General features: G+C 44.9%; 1 protein-coding gene and 2 non-coding genes across 3 annotated transcripts; all 3 read right to left on the bottom strand.

Annotated features, from left to right (window-relative positions):
* Positions 1-12,238: 12,238 nt before the first annotated feature.
* LOC129624865 (small nucleolar RNA SNORA31) lies at positions 12,239-12,365 on the bottom strand. The gene has a single exon (XR_008701193.1). It is a non-coding gene; the product is annotated as a small nucleolar RNA SNORA31 (small nucleolar RNA).
* A 751-nt stretch (positions 12,366-13,116) lies between these two features.
* On the bottom strand, positions 13,117-16,701 carry TPT1 (tumor protein, translationally-controlled 1). Its single transcript, XM_055542034.1, has 6 exons — positions 16,510-16,701; positions 16,217-16,290; positions 15,470-15,660; positions 15,009-15,114; positions 14,109-14,225; positions 13,117-13,341 (listed from the first exon to the last, which is right to left on the bottom strand). The coding sequence occupies exons 1-6, from the start codon at positions 16,676-16,678 to the stop codon at positions 13,339-13,341; spliced, it is 660 nt and encodes a 219-aa protein (XP_055398009.1). The 5' UTR covers positions 16,679-16,701; the 3' UTR covers positions 13,117-13,338.
* On the bottom strand, positions 13,411-13,542 carry LOC129624864 (small nucleolar RNA SNORA31). The gene has a single exon (XR_008701192.1). It is a non-coding gene; the product is annotated as a small nucleolar RNA SNORA31 (small nucleolar RNA).
* Positions 16,702-20,914: the final 4,213 nt, after the last annotated feature.

A 20,914-nucleotide genomic window follows, 5' to 3' on the forward strand; every position in this document is an offset into this window, starting at 1 on the left:
AAATGATACCTCAAAGAACAGCTTTCTATATACGCTAGTTCATTTGCAGTGATTATATAAGTAGAATAAACTGCTAGAAAGGAAGGTCATGGTCAGTGGTTATGTGCATCTGTGATGTGATGTGTTAGTTTCGGGGCTGCTTATTTCTGTTGTGTGCAGCCTCCACAACAGAGGAATAGCAAAGTGTTCTATTTGCAATCTGATGGGTCAGAAAGAATTATTGTTGCTGTTTTTAGTCTCTAGGTTGTGTCCAACTCTTTTGTGCCCCCATGGACTGTAGCCCACCAGGCTCCTCTGTCCATGGGATTCTTCAGACAAGAATACTGGAGTGGGTTGCCATTTCCTTCTCCAGGGGATCTTCCTCACCCAGGAATCAAACCTGCATCTCTGCATTGGCAAGTGGGCTCTTTACTAAGCCACCAAGGAAGCCCATCAGAAATAATATCAGAGTGCAGTTTTTACTTGTATTGCTTGTATTCTGAGTGAGGAGGAGTCTCTTTTCTGTGAACTCTCTGATTATACTCCTTGCCCATTTTCCTATAGAGTTGCTGTTCTTTTTCTATGAGTTTGCATGTTGGAAAACAATTCTTCAAGAATTTCATATTCCAGTTTGGTCTGGGTCTTCTGAGAAAAAGGCATATTTGGGTGTTTTTTTTTTTAATTGAAGTTTAGTTGATTTACAGTGTTATGTTAGTTTCAGGTGTACAGCAAAGTGATTCATATATATTTTGTTCTTTTTCATATTTTTCCATATGGTTTATTACAAAATACTGAATATAGTTGCTGTGCTATATAGTAGGACTTTGTGGTTTATCTGTTTTATGTATGGTACATTGTATCTGCTAATCCCAAACTCCCAATTTATCCCTCCTCCTCCCCTTTCCCCTTTGGTAACCGTAAGTTTGTTTACTATGTTTGTGAGCCTGTTTCTGTTTTGTATATAAATTCATTTGCATTATTTTTTAGATTCCTCATATAATTTATATCATACAATGTCTGTCTTTGTCTAACTTACTTCACTCAGTATTATAATCTCTAGGTCCATCCATGTTGCTGCAAATGGCATTATTTCATTCTTTTTATGACTGAGTAATATTCCACTGTGGAGAAGGAAATGGCAACCCACTCCAGTGTTCTTGCCTGGAGAATCCCAGGGATGGGGGAGCCTGGTGGCTGCCATCTGTGGGGTCGCACAGAGTCGGACACGACTGAAGTGACTTAGCATAGCCTAGCATAGCATAGTATTCCACTGTGTGTATGTGTGTGTGTGTCTCTCTGTGTATACATTACATGGATAGGTTGATAGATAGATAGACCACATCTTCTTTATCCATTTATCTGTCAATGGACTTTTACTTTGCTTCCATATCGTGGCTATTGTAAATAGTGCTACTATGAACATTGGAATGCATGTAAGTTTTGAATTCAAGTTTTCTCCAATATATGCCCAGGAGTGGGATTCCTGGGTCATATAGTAACTCTACTGTTAGATTTCTAAGGAACCGCCATATGTGCTGTGTTGTGCTTAGTCGCTCAGTTATGTCCAACTCTTTGTGACCCTGTGGACTATAACCCTCCAGGCTCCTCTGTCCTTGGGGATTCTCCAGGCAAGAATACTGGAGTGGGTTGCCATGCCCTCCTCCAGGGGATCTTCTCAGCCCAGGGATCAAACCAAGGTCTCCCACATTGCAGGCAGTTTCTCTACCATCTGAGCCACCAGGGAAGGCCCAGGAAACTGCCATACTGTTCTCTGTATTAGCTGCACCAATTTACATTCCCCACCAGAAGTGTAGGAGGGTTCCTTTTTCTCAACATTCTCTCCAGCATTTATTATTTGTAGACTTTTTAATGATGGCCATTCTGACCAGTTTGAGGTGATACCTCATTATAGTTTTTATTTGCATTTCTATAATAATTAGTGATGTTGAGCACCTTTTCATGTGCCTATTGACCATATGTATGTCTTCTTTGGAGAAATGTCTATTTAGGTCTTCTGCCCATTTTTAAATTTATTTATTTTTAATTATTAAGCTATATGAGCTGTTTGTGTATTTTGGAAATTAATTCCTTATCTGTCATATTGTTTGCAAATATTTTCTTCCAGTCCATAGGTTGTTGTATTTTCATTTTGTTTATGGTTTCCTTTGTTGTGCAAAAGCTTTTAAGTTTGATTAAGTCTCATTTGTATATTTTTGCTTTTATTTTTATTGCCTTGGGAGACTGACCTAAGGAAACATCAGTGTAATTTATGTCAGAGAATAGTGTACCTATATTTTATTGTAGGAGTTTCATGGTGTCATGTCTTATATTTAAGTCTTTAAGCAATTTTGAGTTTATTTTTGTGTATCATGTGAGAGAGTGTTCTAACTTCACTGATTTACATGAGGCTGTCCAGCTTTCTGAACACCACTTGCTGATGAGACTGTCTTTTCTCCATTGTATATTCTTGCCTCCTTTGTTGGAGATAAACTGACCATAGGTGTGTGGGCTTATTGTTTTTGTTTTTTTTTGTAATTCTGTTCCACTGATCCATATGTGTTTTTGTGCCAGTTCAATGCTGTTTTGATTACTGTAGCTTTGTAATATTGTCTAGGAGGGTTATGCCTCCAGCTGTGTTCCTTTTGCTCATGATTACTTTGGCAATTATGGGCCTTTTATGGTTCTATATAAATTTTAGGATTATATATTCTAGTTCTGTGAAAAATGTCATGTAATTTGATAGAGATCACATTAAATCTGTAGATTACTTTGGGTAGTATGACCATTTTAACACAATTAATTCTTCCAGTCTCCAAGTGCATGAGATAGCTTTCCATTTCTCTGAATCATCTTCAAATTTGCAAAGAATATGTTTAAATAATAGACATCCTTGGAATGTACAGACACAGTATCCCTCTGAAGAGATTTGGAGATGTAGTCCTCAGAGATACCTTAAACTAGAGATATCTTCCCATTTCCTGCAGAGACTTGCCTACATTCCAGGTATGTAAGTAATGTGCTTATCCAGAGGGAAGGATGGGCAGATATGTTAGTAGCCTTGTAAGCTCCTAATGCTGTAGTGCACCCCACTGCAAGCGCTGGGACCATCTGGCCCTCACCATGTCACTCTGTTGGGGGTGTGGGATGGGACCCAATCTAAGATGCTGCTCTGGCCACTGTTTTTGCTGTGAGTGGTAGACCATTATCTCTAACCTAGAGGTCTTGTGTCTTTTTAAGTATTTTACTTATTTATCTGGCTATGCTGAATCTTAGTTGCAGCATGCAAACTCTTAGTTGCAGCATGTGGAATCTATTTCCCGACCAGGGAGCAAACCCAGGCCCTTGCATTGTGAGTGCAGAGTCTTAGCCGCTGGACCCCCAGGGAAGTCTTTTCATAAAATGTACATGGAACTGTGGTAGGCTAACTTGTTAGCTTGAAAACAGGGAAAGTTTAAGATTCTCTTCAGTTTCCGACTTAATATATAGAAACCCCTCTGTCTGTTATGTGGCATGCAAAGAGTTCCATCTGTATTTTGAAAAATCATACCAGGTAATTCTGAAGCACCACAAGGGATGAGACAAGGGTGCTACATTTTTCAAGATTCAGCAAAATGCACATCTCCCACTGTGGAATCACCCGTGGGACATAACTTGGGGATCCAGAATGGGATAAGAAAAAGCCCGTCATGCAGTAGCCAATACAAAGAGCATAACCGTTAATTCTAGACACTAGGGGAAGCTAAGCATTCACACACGTGAGGTGCTCTGAAAAAGAAATATTTCACCATTAAGACAGAAGAGAAGCATTTTGCATTCTTTGCAATTAGGTACTTTCACCTTTGACTCCATTAGGGACCGCTGGGGCCAGCGGCTTGTGACGCAAGCACTTCAGCAAGAAGATACTGCTCTCCTACAGACCACACATTCTGGTCTGGTTATCCACTTTCCCAGATTTAGAGACTGCATTTGAAAACAGGAGCCACACAGAGAAATGTGGCTCAGAACACTCAGACACTGGTGAAAGCTCACTATTTACCCCATCAGCAAATCTGTACGGAATGCCATCGGCAAAGAAGGGAGACTCACAAAACCCCCTCCTTGATTTCAGGAATAACAGTGAAGCAAAGACAAGGAATTCAGTGACTGCAGTAAAGTGGAGGACAGTTACCTCACTGGAGCACAGAGGGTGGATGGAATGGTTGGAGGAATCAGTAAACTCTTCCAAGATAAAATGCAGTGAAATCTTCGAGAAAAGAACAAGACTTCATGCAGCGGGTCAGAATCACGCTGCCTGCGCTCCCCCTCGCAGCGGAGAGCGGATGGTAAAAAGAGGCAGGGAAGCTTGAACAGGTAAGCAAGTGGCCCAGCTGTGAAGGGTTTTGTACAGAATTTCATTATAAGTTTATATTGAAGGAAATGGTGGGTGGCTTCCTTAAAAAAACAGCTTTCCATTGGCATCTTCCCAAGTTCTACACCTAGATGCAAAGTGCATGCGTGCATGCTGAGTCGCTTCCATCAGGTCTGACTCTGCAACTCTATGGATTGTAGCCCGCCAGGCTCCTCTGTCCATGGGATTCTCCAGGCAAGAATACTGGAGCGGGTTGTCATGCCCTTCTGCAGGGGATCTTCCCAAACAGGGATCAAACCCGCATCTCGTATGTCTCCTGCATTGGCAGGTGGGTTCTTCACCACTAGAGCCACCTGAGAAGCCCCAGATACAAAGTAGAAAGAGTAAATGCAGTCCCCAGCTAGCAGGGTGGTTTTTGTTTTTGTTTTTGTTTTTTTTTACTGTAGATAACATTTTATTGAATAGTTGAAATTTGTTAAGAAGGTAGATCTTAAGTGTCCACACCACAAAAAAATATGGTGACTCACCTGGCAATTTGGACACACCCACTTGGTGAATAACCCTGTGGGAATTCTCTATCAGTCATTCCATCAAACGGGTCATTCTCACAGCCTTAGCTATGACTGAGAAAAAAAACAGAAGTTGGTCTGGAATGGGAAAACTGCTCAACCCCTAAAACCCTCCTGTTCTTTGTAGGCGTCCACAGCTTTTCTCCCATATTGGAGAAGAGCCAAATGTCAGACTCCATCTGGTCAAAGCTCACACTTGCACTTTTAGTATACATGAGTGAATCTGATTATATATTGGCCAGCTGCCTACTATCTGCACAAGAGAACAAAATTCATTGGGACCAATAAGCCCCCTCCACTTCTGACCATCTTACCTGGCTCCACCTACCTGGTTACCAGCTTCCAACAGAGCACACTCAACCTCTCCCATCCCCCCGAGGCGTGAATGCAGGCAGATGGGGAGGGGGTGGAGGAAAAGGCTTCAGGCACAGGCACCCTGAGGGGATAGGAGAGAACATCCAGCAAACTTACCACAGGATTTTTTTTGCCTTTTATTTTATATTGGAGCATGTGCGTGCGTGCTCAGTTGCTAAGTCGTGTCTGCCTCTTGTGACCCTATGGGCTGTAGCCCTCTGTCCATGGAGATTCTCCAGGCAAGAATACTGGAGTGAGTTGCCATGCCCTCCTCCAGGGGATCTTCCCTACCCAGGGATCAAACTCGAATCTCCTGCAGGTGGACTCTTCACCACTGAACCACCTGGGGAGACCCAGTTAACAATGTGACAGTTTCAGGTGCACAGCAGAGCAGCGCAGCCATACGTATACACGGATCCATTCTCCCCAGACTCCCCGCCCATCCAGGCTGCCACGTAACACTGAGCAGAGGTCCCTGTGCTCAACAGTAGGTCCTTGTTGATTATCCATTTTAAATTTATCAAAGTGTACACGTCAATCTCAAACTCACTAAGAAATAGCTAGGGCATTTGACACGTCCCACAGGATATTGAGAGAGGAAGCTTAGCAATAGCTGGAAGGGGTTTTGCACAACTCTCCGCTCCATAAACCATAGGGCTAAATAACTCCCTCAGAAACACAAGCCTCCAGGATGCTCTTGGGATGCTAAAATCTCCGCTGCTCCCACATTCACACTCAAGCCTCCTCCTCTCTTGTCTGTGGAGCAGAGAACAGGTGGCACATTACTTAACCAACTTTCAAAAGCTTAGTCACTTTTGCTTTTAATAGATGCCAGCAGTTGGTACTTGCCATCCTGCTATTACAGCAACAACCAAGGGTGCTGCCACCCAGCCCATGTTCCACCTGACAAAACCCAACCACGTGGCCTCAATACAATGGAGGCTTTGGCAGGATGGGGTGCCTGCGAGGTGATGGAGAAAAATATTATAACGCACCACACCAAGAATTGTTGACTGGGCTTCCAATTTTGTGCTTGCCATCTGCTGATACACGCCACTCCTCCTGTGTGAGGCGGCACGAGGTGTAGTTTCCTTTTAACTTCATCTGCAATAACTGTCACCCTTTCACCTGCCAGTTTTCCCCCCCAGGTTGAATATTAGTTTAGATATCTGACTCAAACTATAAATTGGCAGTTCTTGAGGGAGACTTCCAAATTACTCAAGAAGGAAATTACACATTTAGCTCCGTTTTGAATAGATGTCCACAAAATACCAACTTTCTCTGTGATTTGCCAAATTTCTACCAGCTGCTCAGGGAATGGTAGATTATGCACTTGGTGGAGTAATTTGATAACCCTGTCCTGTTGTCAAGACCATAGGCAAGCTGTGTTTGATAATAAGCTAGGGTTCTCCCGCTATCTTTAAACATGAGGAAAATCACCAAGTACACAACTGGATTTCTGGTGTCAAACAAAATGACAGAAACTCGGGACTAAGTAACATCTACTTGCTCTATGAGACTATTTAAAATACTGTAAACTTAAAAAAAAATTTTTGTTTTAAATTAATTTCTATTAGAAAGTGAAAGTTGCTCAGTCGAGTCAGACTCTTTGCGACCCCATGGATATACAGTCCATGGAATTCTCCAGGCCAGAATACTGGAGTGGGTAGCCTTTCCCTTCTCCAGGGGATCTTCCCAACCCAGGGGTCGAACCCAGGCCTCCCGCATTGCAGGCAATTCTTTATCAACTGAGCCACAAGGGAAACCCAAGAATACTGGAATGGGTAAACTATCCCTTCTCCATTGGATCTTCCTGACCCAGGAATCGGACCAGGGTCTCCTGCATCACAGGTGGATTTTTTACCAACTGAACTACCAGGGAAGCTGCCGATTTCTATTAGAGTATAGTTGATTTACAGTGTTGTTTCTGCTATACAGCAAAGTGAGTCAGTTATACATATGGCTTCCCTTGTAGCTCAGTTGGTAAAGAATCTGCCGACAGTGAAGGAGACCCAGGTTCGATACCTGGGTCGGGAAAATCCCCTGGGGAAGGAAGTGGCAACCCACTCCAGTATTCTTGCCTGGATAATCCCATGGAGAGGAGCCTGGCAGGCTAGTCCATGGGGTCGCAAGAGTCAGACACAACTTGGTGACTAAACCACCACCACTCTTTTTTTAGATTCTGTCCCAACATGGGTAATTAGAATATTGAGTAGACTTCTCTGTGCTATACAGTAGGTTCTTAGTAGCTATTTTATGTCAATCCCAATCTCCTGATTTATTCCTCCTGGCCTTTCCCCCTGGTAACTGTAAGTTTGTTTTTTGCACCTGTGACTGTTTTGAAAATAAGTTCATTTACACCATTTTTAAAGATTCCACATATAAGCAACGTCATGGTATTTGTCTATTAGTTCATTCAGTGTGATCATCTCTAGGTCCGTTCCTGTTGCTGCAAATGGCATTTCATTCTTTTTATGACTAATATTCCATCATGTATGTATAGATACACACACATATACATATATTATGACATCTTCTTTGTCCATTCACCCATAGATGGACATTTAGTTTCCTTCCATGTCTTTGCTATTGTAAATAGTGCTGCACTGGGGTGAACTATCTTTCCAAATTAGTTTTCTCTAGATATATGCCCAGGAGTGATATTGCTGGATCATAAAGTGAAAGTGAAAGTGAAGTCGCTCAGTCATGTCCGACTCTCTGTGACCCCATAGACGGTAGCCTACCAGGCTCTGCGGTCCATGGGATTTTCCAGGCAAGAATACTGGAGTAGGCTGCCATTTCCTTCTCCAGGGGATCTTCCCAACCCAGGGATCAAACCCGGGTCTCCTGCATTGCAGACAGACGCTTTACCGGCTGAGCCACTAGGGAAGCACTGGATCATAAGGTAGATCTAATTTTAGTTTTTTAAGAAATAGTGCAATTTTTTTTTAAATTGTCTTGGCCACAATGCATAGCAATGTGGGATTTTAGTTCCCCAACCAGGGATCAAACTCTTGCTCCCTGCATTGGAAGTAGTCGTAACCACTGAACCACCAGGTAAGTTATAGTACCGTAATCTCTCGACAGGTGATTGTGGCCTTAGCCTTCTCCCAGTGAGCTACTCCTTTGGATATTTGCTTCTTTCTATAACCTTTAACACTGCACTATTCTAAAGGAAAAGTCCTGGAGTAAAGGAGTTCTACACAAGTGAGTCGCCTGGTATGAGTTCTCATTTCTCCTAAATGGTGAGTCATATATGCAAACGCACAGCTAACGGTGCTCCCCCTCCCTGCTCTACCTCAAAGCTCAGAAAAGAGCACCACGCATATATAAAGGAAAGCAGATGTCAGGTGTGCCCTGGAGCAGGAGTGGGGAGGTCATTGAAGGAAAAACCTTTGAGCAAGCAGTTACTTTGGAAAGAATCCCAAGCCCTCGCCCAGGCTCATAGTTGGCATTTTTCTCACTTAGTTGTATGGACTCCTGCTAAAACCACATCCACTTGAGGCTTTCAGTGCATTTTTAGCAGCACAAATCCACAATGTGCTGTGCTTAGTCACTCAGTTGTGTCTGACTTTTTGTGACTCCATGGACTGTAGCCCCCCAGGCTCCTCTGTCCGTGGGGATTCTTCAGGTAAGAACACTGGAGTGGGTTGCCATTTCCTACTCCAGGGGATCTTCCCGATCCAGGGATTGAACCCAGGTCTCCTGCATTGCAGGCCGACTCTTTAGCATTTGAGACACCAGGGAAGCCCTCAATGTACAAGCTCTCAAAAAATAAACTGAAACTTGCTGGTAGTTGAAAACATGCCCCCACAGTATCGGAAACCTGCTTTGGACAGCCAAGAAGCATGCAGTCCACCAAGCCACCACTGAACCAAAGGACGGCCCTGAAGGACTTCAGTGGGATAAGTATGCACTACCAGCGCTAGAATCATTTTAAACTATCTGCAGAACCCATCAAGGTGGCTGTCACAGCAGCTGCTTTAATTCAGTGAAAGGTGCAGAGCATCTTTTTCTTGTGTATGCTGAAGTCCTTTAGTCAAGGACTTTTCCTTTGGAATAATACAATGTTAAAGGTTATAAAAAGAACCAAATATCCCAAGTAGTGCACATTTTTATACAGTATCAAAAGAAAACTTTTTCAATGCAGTGATTTTTAAGTATCCTCCACAACCCCAGAGGGTCATAAATCTAGCCCCAAAGCAGCAAGTTGGGCCCTCAGTTCTTACGGACCAAGTCTGTGGTAACAGGCACCAATTGCCACAAAATGAGCTTTTGCAAGAAAAGGCTTGTGGCCCATGAGGGGGTCATTAGCCAGACTTTCCTCATAGAATTCAGAGTTGTATGGTATGACCTAAATGCAAGTCACCAGTCAGTAGATGTCGTGTCAGTTAATTCAAGTCCCCTGGTTTAAATTCTGTTACTGAGAGGGTTCTGGCTGCTAGCCCAGGTCGCAGCTCCAAGCACACGCACGCAGATGGTCAGAACTTTACAAGGAGGCTCTGTTATCAGGACTTTTTTCAAGTTGGTCGCGATGTTTGCTGCTCTTCTTGCAGTTTTGCCAGTGTAGTTGTAGCTATTGGCTAAACCCTAAACCCTGCAGTTCAGATGGGATTTACATCAATGCAATATTTACCAGTGACCTAATTAGGTTCTTTTTAATATTTATATGGCTGCTCTGGGTCTTAGTTTCAGCATGTGGGATCTTTAGTTGTGGCATTCGAACTCCCATAAGACGTCTGGGCCACGAGGGAAGCCCACAATGTACAAGCTCTCAAAAAATAAATTAGAATTTGCTGGTAGTTGAAAACCTGCCCTCGCAGTAGTGCTGACGCCACTTGTGGGCTCACCCCACCACGGGTCGCATCCAGGCCCCTTGAGCTGGGAGTGGCTCTTAGCCCCTGGGCCACCAGAGACGTCCCCTAATTAGATGTCAAGAAAATCATGTCTAATGGCTTAAATGAGTTACTTAATTATCTATAGTTGAAGCAGATGCACACGTAATAAAAACATGTGCTTCTTGCACGCTTACATCTCACGGGCAACGTGCTGCCTGTGAGTTTGCTGTTCTCCTGAGCCAATCTCAGGTTTTCTTCCCTACAGCTGAAACCCACCCCCTGCCAAGTCTACCGTTCTCAGTCCTCTTACTTGACTCATTTACAACAGGCAACCCTGTGGACTTGCTCCTTCCTAAAATGCTGTCCACTGAGCCTCCAGGCGGCCTCTCCCTTGGTTTTCCTACATCAAAGGCAGTTCCCTCATAATCACTTTGTAGGTTCATCATGTTGACCAGTCTCCGCGTTGGAGGGCTGAGTCCAACCTGAGTCCATCTAGGTGACCTCACTCCGTGTTTTAGCTTCAAATGTCATGCATTTGTCCCAGCAGACATCCTTCTAGACAACTTTGCTTTTAGAAAAGACGTAGCTACACTAGTACCTGATTCTAAAAATCGAACAAAATCCAGAGAAAATTTCTTCTATAGAAAACAACTGAAAACAGCATTCAGCATTTCTTTTGCAGTGAGCCCTCAAGAGACAGCATGCACCCCACAACTACACTCAGCATCTCTGTATCAAGCTGCCATAGCACTGAGATATGAGCATCTGTGCTTATCTCCATTTATTTTGTGCATCCATTAACAAGATGCATCTGCCCTGAGTTTACTGCTTTGCTTTATACCATTTCTGCTAAGAAAGGTTTCATAGGAAGGCCCTACTTCGGAGCATGGGAAACCTGTATCTCTGGACAAATTCTTCAGCTCTCTTCCTGATTCACCTGAGTCAGCATCCCAGTCTAGCCTGTTCAAAACTGAACTCTTGATTTCCTGTACTGTCTTCCGTGTTAACTCCTTTCTTCTAGATGATCAGGACAAGACACTTGCTATCCCCCTTGCATCTTTCACCTCATTCAACACCTTAGCAAATCCTCTTCTCTAACTTTGAATCACCTGTACAACTACCACCTTAGACTAAGCCACTCTCTCTCATATTGTTATCACTGTTCTCTTTGCTTTTGCCTGGCCACCCAGCACCCAAAATGACCTTTTAGATCAGATCACATCACCCTGCCACACAAAGCCCTCTTGGGGCTTCGGTGTGATTTGGTTTCCTCTTCCTGTACACTTCCTTCTCTAGCTCAGGTCTTCCTGCTATCTAGGGCCCAGCATCCTGGCCACCTTGTCCCCTGAACCCGTCAACCACACTCTACTCTTTTTGCTACTCTTTTTGCCTGGCATGCTTTGCTCCCAGATACCAACATAATCTCCACCTTCCTTTTCAGCTTCCTCTTACTAGACAGTGACACAAAACACATGCCTTCTGATGCGTACAGGAAGTACCTACCACCTGTTATCCTCGCAGTTATCTTGACCCAGATGACACGAACTAGAAACGATCCAAAATAAGCCTTCCTAGGCAACTCCAGTATTCTTGCCTGGAAAGCCCCATGGACGGAGAGCCTGGTGGGCTGCAGTCCACTGGGTCGCAAAGAGTTGGACACAACTGAGCTACTAATAGCAACCCACTCCAGTACTCTTGCCTGGAAAGTCCCATGGGCGGAGAAGCCTGGTAGGCTACAGTCCATGGGGTCGCGAAGAGTCAGACACAACTGAGAGACTTCACTTTCACAGGCAACTACTTGGCTTCTCTTCACTCCTAGTCTCTGTATTGCTATTCCTGTTCCTTCAGCAGTCTCCATGCAAGCTCACGCTATCAGGTCACAGCTTATGCTACTTCTACCACGACGACTGTCACCTTCATAGCCCTGACCCCTGCCTGAACACTCTCCCACTAGTACATTTCAGAGGTAAGTGGCCTCCTGTATCACTGGCATGCTGTCTACACTATTTACAATAGAATCTTTAAAACTGCCCTCAGCATGACTGTGGTTTCCAATCATTTGGATTGTCACCAGGGGGCACTACCAACCTGAGGCTCTGCACCATACCATAGACTCCTCGTGTCCCTTGCTTGTAGGGTTCCAAGTTTGGCCCTGTGTTCCCCCATTCAATCTGGGCTGCCACAATCAGACAGGCAGAAAGCGCGAGGATGTTTTTCTTGCATCTGTAGTGGAAACCTTAGCAGACAGTACTGCTTCAGGTCTGTCAAATAGATGCGTTTTCACATTCTGATGCCCACACCTTTTTACAGATAAAACAGAACATTTGCTTTTCTCTCTGCCCACCAACTACTCCACAGTCCATTTATCATTTCATCTTTTAAAACAATGGCCCATAAATCTTTCCTATAAAGGGCCATGTGGGTACCACAAGGCTTGCAGGAGGCCTTTAGATCTGTCATAGTATTTTCTAGCAATGTCAGAACCAGCCAATACCACCCAATACAGGGCATGGTAGTGTCCTAGTAAAACTGGACACAAACTTTATTTTTTTCATGTCCCATAAGCTATTGTGAACCACTTAAAAAATATAAGCACCACCTTAGCCACAAAACAGGTGGTGGGCGAGCCAGTCTGTCAACCCTGTTCCAAGGAGTTTGACCAAATATTCCAGACGTCTAGGTTTCTCTAGAACTCAGCTCTAAAATAAGCTCAGACAGTACTTGGCTTCCAACTGTTAGTCTCTCTTTATTCTTTTGTAAACTCTTCCAGATTAACCACTTCCATTTGTAGGTGATGAAATGTGTGAGCAATCCACTTCAAATGTTGGTTGGCACTGTCATGAGCATGGTCTTTCCCTTTACTCCAAACTCAGTTACTTCTGATTCTTGTATATTCCAAGTCCCGGAAGTGGTTTCACTGTAGACGTTATCTGAAGGTGCTTTCTAGTGGTAGGCTACAACCAGACTCTAGCTGCTCCAGGAAGGCTACAAGGATGGATTTAGATATGACATATTAAACTAAGAGGCATTCTTTCCAATGAGTTTAAATGCGTTTTATTTTTAGACAACCTACATGACACGTTTTCTCAAAAACAATGCCTCCGCTCCAAATAAATCAACGTTCAAAACAAATGAAGAGCTCGAGATGACATCAGTCCCATCTGTCTAAGTCCTGGTGTTGTGTGGATGAAAAGCAGTGGCCAGCCAGTTATGACGACAGGTGATTGATCCAAAGTAACTGCCAACTTTGTTACTAGGAAAACAAGGGAAGAGGGCATTAACACACCTTTCTGGCATGAAAGATTCTCAGTTTCTAGGCTTCAGATGTACTCCCCTATTCAATCCGAGCTGCCACACACACGGACAGACAGAAAGCGCAGGGATGTTGCTTTTGCATCCTAGTGCAAACCAAAGGAACAACTGCAGATTGTTCAAGGTCTATCAGTGGATGCAGAACCACCCTTACAAATCAGAGAAGCCATTCTGAGAAGGCCCACCCACCCTATTCCAACAGAAACCTCACACATTCTTTGAATAATCCCTTTGGCAAAATATCTGTACTGTCCTTTGACATTTCTGGTCACTGCTGCCCCTGATCCTGTTTAGGGTAGATTGTTTTTGCACCAAGCAGCTTGTGGATTTTAGTTTCCCAACCTGGGACTAAACCCCGGCCCTTTGCAGTGGCAGCCCAGAGTCCTAACCACTGGACCACCAGGGAATTCCCTAGTGTAGCCTTAAATTTATCTTACTCCTAATTTACATGGAAGCCACTGAAAGCCAAGATAAATGAGTGGCTTCATTTCTCCTTTAGCAGTTCCTTGCGCAGCAGACATTCATTTAATTTTACTAAAGCAACTGGCCATCAGGTCAGCAGCCTGCTCTAAATTGTATTTACTAAAAGCTAGTAACATCATGGCCTTTCCAACCAGCCCCCAATTATCATTAAGTGGTTTATTTGCTAAAAGGTTGTAATACCTCCATTTTTACATGACTGATTTCAACACACTTCTTTATACTTACACATTTTTCCATCTCTAAACCATCCTTAAAGAAAATCATATATGGGGTTACACCATCCTCACGGTAGTCCAGCAGAGCAACCATGCCATCTGGATTCATGTTTTCACCAATAAAGAACTTAGGAAGCAAACAAATACCCAGAATTAGATTATACAGGAATGCATTATATCAAAACACGCAAAAAATCAAAGGATTCAGAACACCAATATCTAATCAAGGCACTATTTAGTCAGCAACTAATGAGTTCTAATGAGGAGGAAAATGCCCACTAATCAAACTTCGGGTCATGCAAAGTACTAATAACCAAATGTTAAGAGTTCAGAGCAATCCAGGGACACTGAGCTCCCTGGAAACCTAACCCCACACATCTCAGTCTAAACCCTACAAACAAGGCTGTTTACATAGTCAAGCACAGAGAACACAAGGCCCCCAATGAGAAGAGCACATCACATGAGAAGTTATCGTATGGCCAGAGGATGTGTGAAAACTGGAAAATCAAGAGAGCCAGGTTGTGTCAGTAAAACAAAGTCACTGGAGCTTCTCAACAGGACAAGCTCAGATCAGAAAGAGCTTCAGTGGCAACAAGAGACACTGGTGTTGTAAAAAGAAAACCAGAAGACTACTTCGGAGTACACAAGTAATTCCAAACAACTGGGAAATGTTGAGTCGAATAAGATTTTGGAAGCAGAAGACAAGATCTGGAAACATGCTTGCTTAGGAGCAGAGAAGGCAACTCCCTACAGCCCAGACTGCTGAAGTAAAATCTGTCCAGTATTTAAACTGCTCAAAACACAGAAAAATAACTCCAACTTAATTACATCAGAGGCTCATCAAGTAACTCATGTTTTGCTCAGTTAAAATTATACAATCCTTTGATCCAAATATTTTAAAGTTATTTACCTGATAGTTTTTGAAATTAGCAAGGATGTGCTTGATTTGTTCTGCAGCCCCTGTCATAAAAGGTTTTACTCTTTCTGGTCTCTGTTCTTCAAGTTTCCCTTTGATTCTAAAACATATTGACATATTAATCAGTTCTGAGTGAAGTTTCCATTCAATAAAAATTCCAAACTGAAACCAGCAAAATATCACGGGGATTACTCACTCATAGGAGGGATGTTTTAAGACTTCCTAACTTTGAATTTCACCTCAGCTTATTCTGTACCAAAGGACTATTCTAAAAAAAGTAAAACCACACTGCACCCTCCAGTATCCTCGTATTTATAGAAAAGCAGCCCCCCTTCTGAGCTCATCAATCGAAAAAAGCCTTTGACAAGCACGCCTGCTGTTAAAAATCTCAAAGGAAGTCAACCCCTAAATCCTACAGGATTTTCAGACATCAATTGGGTGTCAGTATCACTTACGACTTCATGTAATCTTTGATGTACTTCTTGTAGGCTTCTTTTGTGAAGCTGGTTTCCTGCAAGTGATGGTTCATGACAATATCGACACCAGTGATTACTGTGCTTTCGGTACCTTCGCCCTCGGGGCCTTCAGCGGAGGCATTTCCACCAATGAGCGAGTCATCGATGTTACCCTCTGTCCTACTGACCATCTGCATTAAGAAAAAGTTTAGTTGCTAACACATCCTCGATCTTACCATAAACGCATCGAAAAATTTATGCTGGCAGCTCATCAGTCATCCCTCAGCACTTAATTCTCGTTGAAAACCATGAACACTACGGGCGGGGGGGGCGGAATCTATGCCCTTCGTTCTCCTGAAACATATCAGTTCAACAACTCTTCGTTGGCCCAAACGGAAAAAGGGTCATTTACAACACAGTGCAAGTTTTGCATGGGCTGTCGGGTTGCTGAGCAAAGAAAAACCGGGCAGACGCTAAAACGCTTGGGTCGCCCAAACCGGAGATAACCTGTCTGTCCCGGACCGCCTGGGAGGATGGGCGTCGAAGTGGCGGACCTATTTCCAGGCTCAGCTCCGCCTCCAGTTTTCTAGAAAAACCCGAGCCCGGAAACTGAGTCTCCTCCGCCAGGAGGCAACGGGGAGGATTGCACAACCTCGGGCGGGGGAGCGGCGGAAACCCGAGCCAGCCCGGCCTCGCCTCCCCCCTGCGCCGCGGCCACGGCCCCGGCGCCGGCCCCGGCCGACTCACCTTCCCCTCCACCTCCAGACACAGCCCGTCCGCGACCTCCCGGATCTTATAGATGTCGGAGAACATCTCGTCATCTGCTCGGGGACACAGACCCGCCCGTCACGAGGCGCCCGAGGCCCGAGCGGGCGCCATTTCCCGCGCCGCGCCGCCCCTCCCCGGGCGCCCCGGGCCCCGGCGCGCGCCCGTCCTCAGACCCACGACAGCGGCGGCGGCGGCGGCCGGCCTCCCGCCTCCACCCATATGCCGCCGCGTGCCCTGCGCGCCGTGTGAGGGGCAGTGCAGTCCCGACTCACGGCTAATGAGGTCCCGGTAGATGATCATGATGGCGACTGGAGGGAGGCGACAGCGGCGCTGGCTTAGCAGGAGCCCGGAGCTCAGAGCGAGCGCAGTGCGGCCAGAGCGGCGCTCGGGGGGAGGGGGGAGCGGGCGGAAAAGGCCGACTCTGCCGCTCCCCGACCTCATATAGAGGGCACGTCCCCCTACGTCATCGCGCGCGGCGCCTCCGGAAGCGCCGCGAGCGGTGACGCATCACGCAGAGCTGCGCGAGGGGCGGGGCCGCAGCGCGGGCTGTGCGGGAGGGGAGGGGCGCATCCGGGGACTTGGCCCCGGGGCGCAAGGCCACGCGTTCTCCCCGGGCTCGCCGGGCGGTCCTGGGAAAGGGGAAGGCAGAGGACGGGGTGGGGCGGAGGGAAAATGCCTGTTGGCGCGAGGGAGAGGAATGGTAGGTGAGGAGCGCGCGGGAAGAGGGAGGAGGAAAGCGCTCCCCAGCCCTGAGTGGTGGAGGCGGCGCCTCAGGGTCGGCCCTGGTAGGTGCCAGGCCCGGGTGGGGCTTAGATGAAATCTCAAGTTTCCGCCCCAGGCCTAGTGCCGCGCAAGCTCCGGCTGTTTCTGGGAACTGACATCGTCAGCTGCTGTGAAGGACTTTGCGTTTACGGAGGGTTCCCTTGACGATGAGGGCTGAGGACTTGGCTTGTGACCAGCCCCTGTGATCTACGAGGACCTTACAGAACTTTTCAGCGCTTGTCCCAGGGCTGCCCCACTTCGAGTTTCCGGATTCCTTTGTGGGGCGGAGCCAAGTCCGGTCTGTGGGACCCGCTTCGGCCTGCCAGCCCCCTGGGAGTGATCGTAGGGGGCGTAGAGTCTGGAAGGGGGCTTGAGAAGGAAGGAAACTGTCAAGGAAGTTTGCACAGCTTTCCTATCTCTCAGTTTGGTCGCGTATTTGAAAGCTTGTGGTTCCTAAGGCAGCTAAAGAAGCTTCGTGTTTCTGTTTTGGGCTTAGTCTAGAATTAAGGCCTTTGAAAAAAAAGGATGGTTGTCACATTAAAGTGTAGTTGAAATAAATTAATTAAAAAAAATAAAGTGTAGTTGAGATAATAACCCAGGAGCTAGAAGGTAAACATACAAAGAAGGAGCTTTCCACCTGCCCAAATTTTATTCAGTTACTCGGTACTAAAAAAACAAACAAACCGGTTTAGTGACGTTTGTGCTCTGCTGTGTCCCTAGCACAGAGGCCCCAGTTGTGAACAAGTTAAATCCAGTTCAGTCCTCACAGAAAACTTCATTCTTGTAAATAAAAAATCAGGTAGTTGTAATAACAAGCTTCCCCATATGCAACAATAAAGCATTCCACAGAATAAGGGAGGGCAACTGTTGCGAAAGAGTAGGGCACAAGTCAGTGATGGAGGAGTCAAAGGAGCTGGAAAAAGGGATCCTCCCTGGAAGAAGGGGTCTGGGGCTGTACTGGACACCCCCAGGGAACCCTGCAGATACCTGAAAAAAAGCTAAAACTGTAATGAAGGGGATTTGAAAACAAATGGACATCTTGTGATAAATGGTCCACTAAGGATCGCTGAAACCTCTTGATTATTTCTGAGATGTGTGAATGGAACATTATTATCCCAGGCATATCACAAGTTAATTATTTTCCTCAACTTTAACTTTTCAAGTTATTCAGAACCATTCCCATCACTCTTACAGTACCGTCAAACATTTTTCCCTCTACTCCTTTTCTGGTTTTATGTTCAATTAAGAACTTCCCCCTTCGAGTTTTGTAAGACAACCACAGTGAAAAAGAGAACTGAAGAGATTAGAATCAAAGCACCCTAGCCTGAAATCTTTGGTTTTTCTGGTACTTGTCCTGTGGCTTTGGGAAAGTCAGACTCCCTAAGTCTGAGCATAGAATGCAATTTCTGTGAGTTAAAGAGTTTGGGGAAGTTAAGATAATGAAAAATGACTAGCATCCTCAATAGGTTATCAGTAAATATTGGTTGAACTTGGGTGCATAATTCTTTCCAATTTTATTACTTTTCAAAATACTCCTGAAACTATTCCATTAACCCTATTTTATTTGGAAATATCTGGAGGATTTAGTCGATGTATACTGTACTAAAAGGATTCCTAGGTGACTCTGTCAAGAATCTGCCTGCCAATGCAGGAGACACAGGATAGATTCCTGAGTTGGGAAGATCCCCTGGAGCAGGAAATTGCAACCAACTCCAGTATTTTTGCTGGAAAAATCCCATGGATAGAAAAATCCCTGGCAGTCCTCAGGGTCGCAGAGTCTGACACTACTGAGCGACTGAGCACACATACTGTGCTAAAGACATTCTTCTATTAACTCACAACAGTCATAGTGGATTCCTGAAAGAATTCAACTTGTGTCCATAAAAGATTTCAATCCCAGGGTCATATTTGGTCATATTTGGACTTCCCTCGTGGCTCAGATGGTAAAGCGTCTGCCTACAATGCGGGAGACCCTAGTTCAATCCCTGGGTCGGGAAGATCCCCTGGAGAAGGAAATGGCAACCCACGCCAGTATTCTTGCCTGGAAAATCCCATGAACGGAGGAGCTTGGTAAACTATAGTCAGTCTGTCGTGTGGCAAAGAGTCGGACACGACTGAGCGACTTCACTTTCACTTTCATATTTGGTTCAGTTCAGTTCAGTTCAGTCGCTCAGTCATGTCTGACTCTTTGGGACCCCATGAATCGCAGCACGCCAGGCCTCCCTGTGCAACACCAACTCCCGGAGTTCACTCAAAGTCAACGTCCATCGAGTCAGTGATGCCATCCAGCCATCTCATCCTCTGTCGTCCCCTTCTCCTCCTGCTCCCAATCCCTCCCAGCATCAGTCTTTTCCAATGAGTCAACTCTTCGCATGAGGTAGCCAAAGTACTGGAGTTTCAGCTTTAGCATCATTCCCTCCAAAGAAATCCCAGGGCTGATCTCCTTCAGAATGGACTGGTTGGATCTCCTTGCAGTCCAAGGGACTCTCAAGAGTCTTCTCCAACACCACAGTTCAAAAGCATCAATTCTTCATATTTGGTAGGTGGTCATGTATGGATGTGAGAGTCGGCCTGTGAAGAAGGCTGAGCGCTGAAGAATTGATGCTGATTTAAATTTCAGAATATTTTCTAAACTCCATCTTATGGTCTACAAAATCTGTGTTGTACTTTGAAAATATCTGCTTAGAACACCAATGATACCAATAGTTTCAAGAAGATTAGGCACCACTTACAAGCCACTGACAAAACTGCGAGGATCTGACTTTTATTCCAGCTAATTGGCTTTTACTTAGGCATCATTTGAATGTTCTTATTACATTTCATTCCTTACAGCAGTGATTTCTAACAAATCTAAGATTGTCCCAAATTTTATAGTTTGGCATCTCTTGCAATTAAAGATATTTCAAAGACAATGTCTTTTGACCTCTTTACACAAGTACTCATGTGAAAAAAGCAGCTCACAGGGTCCTCATTTTTTAGCTAGGGATTGACTACATGGCTTAAGCACATAAGAGTTTATTCTCTCTTATTAAAAAAAAAATCAAGGGTATTGACAAAAAAAAAAAAAAATGCAGAACCTGAAAGTTAAGAATTAGGTTTTACTTGGCGAACTAAAGTGAGAACTTAAGCCTGGGACACAACCTCTCATAGAGCTTTGACAGTCTGCTCCAAAGAAGTAAGGGAGAAGCCAGGATCAGTTCAGTTCAGTCGCTCAGTTGTGTCCGATTCTTCGCAACCCCATGGCCTGCAGCACGCCAGGCTTCCCTGTCCATCACCAACTCCTGGAGTTTGCTCAAACTCATGTCCATCGAGTCGGTGATGCCATTGAACCATCTCATCCTCCCGGCATTTCACGTGATGTATTCTGCATATAAGTTAAATAAGCAGGACACAGGATAGGTAGGAGTTCTTGCAACAAAGACCAGGTAGTGGGAATATCAAAAGATTAGTGTTAGCTAAAGATAACCAAGTATCTCAAGTTAAGGTACTCTGCATATAAGTTAAATAAGCAGGAGCCAGGATAGATAAGAGTTCTTGGAACAAAGACCAGGTAGTAGGAACATCAAAAGATTAATGTTAGCTAAAGATAACCAAGTATCTCAAGTTAAGGTACTCTGCATATAAGTTAAATAAGCAGGAGCCAGGATAGATAGGAATTCTTGGAACAAATACCAGGTAGTAGAAACATCAAAAGATTAATGTTAGCTAAAGATAACCAAGTATCTCAAGTTAAGGCAAGGAGCTTTTGTTTGTATGGGAAGATGCAGGAGTCTGGGTTCACTGAAATCATTCCTTTAATACATACCTCAGCTATCTGGGGCCAGTCGCCGGCTTTCTCATCCTGAGTCTCCGCGGGGTATATCACTGGGTGGGGCGGTGGTGGGGCGGCGGGGTGGTGCTGCCGCTGCAGTGGCT

Source organism: Bubalus kerabau, chromosome 12 (genome assembly GCF_029407905.1).
Source record: "Bubalus kerabau isolate K-KA32 ecotype Philippines breed swamp buffalo chromosome 12, PCC_UOA_SB_1v2, whole genome shotgun sequence".
NCBI classification, from domain to species: Eukaryota; Metazoa; Chordata; class Mammalia; order Artiodactyla; family Bovidae; genus Bubalus; species Bubalus kerabau.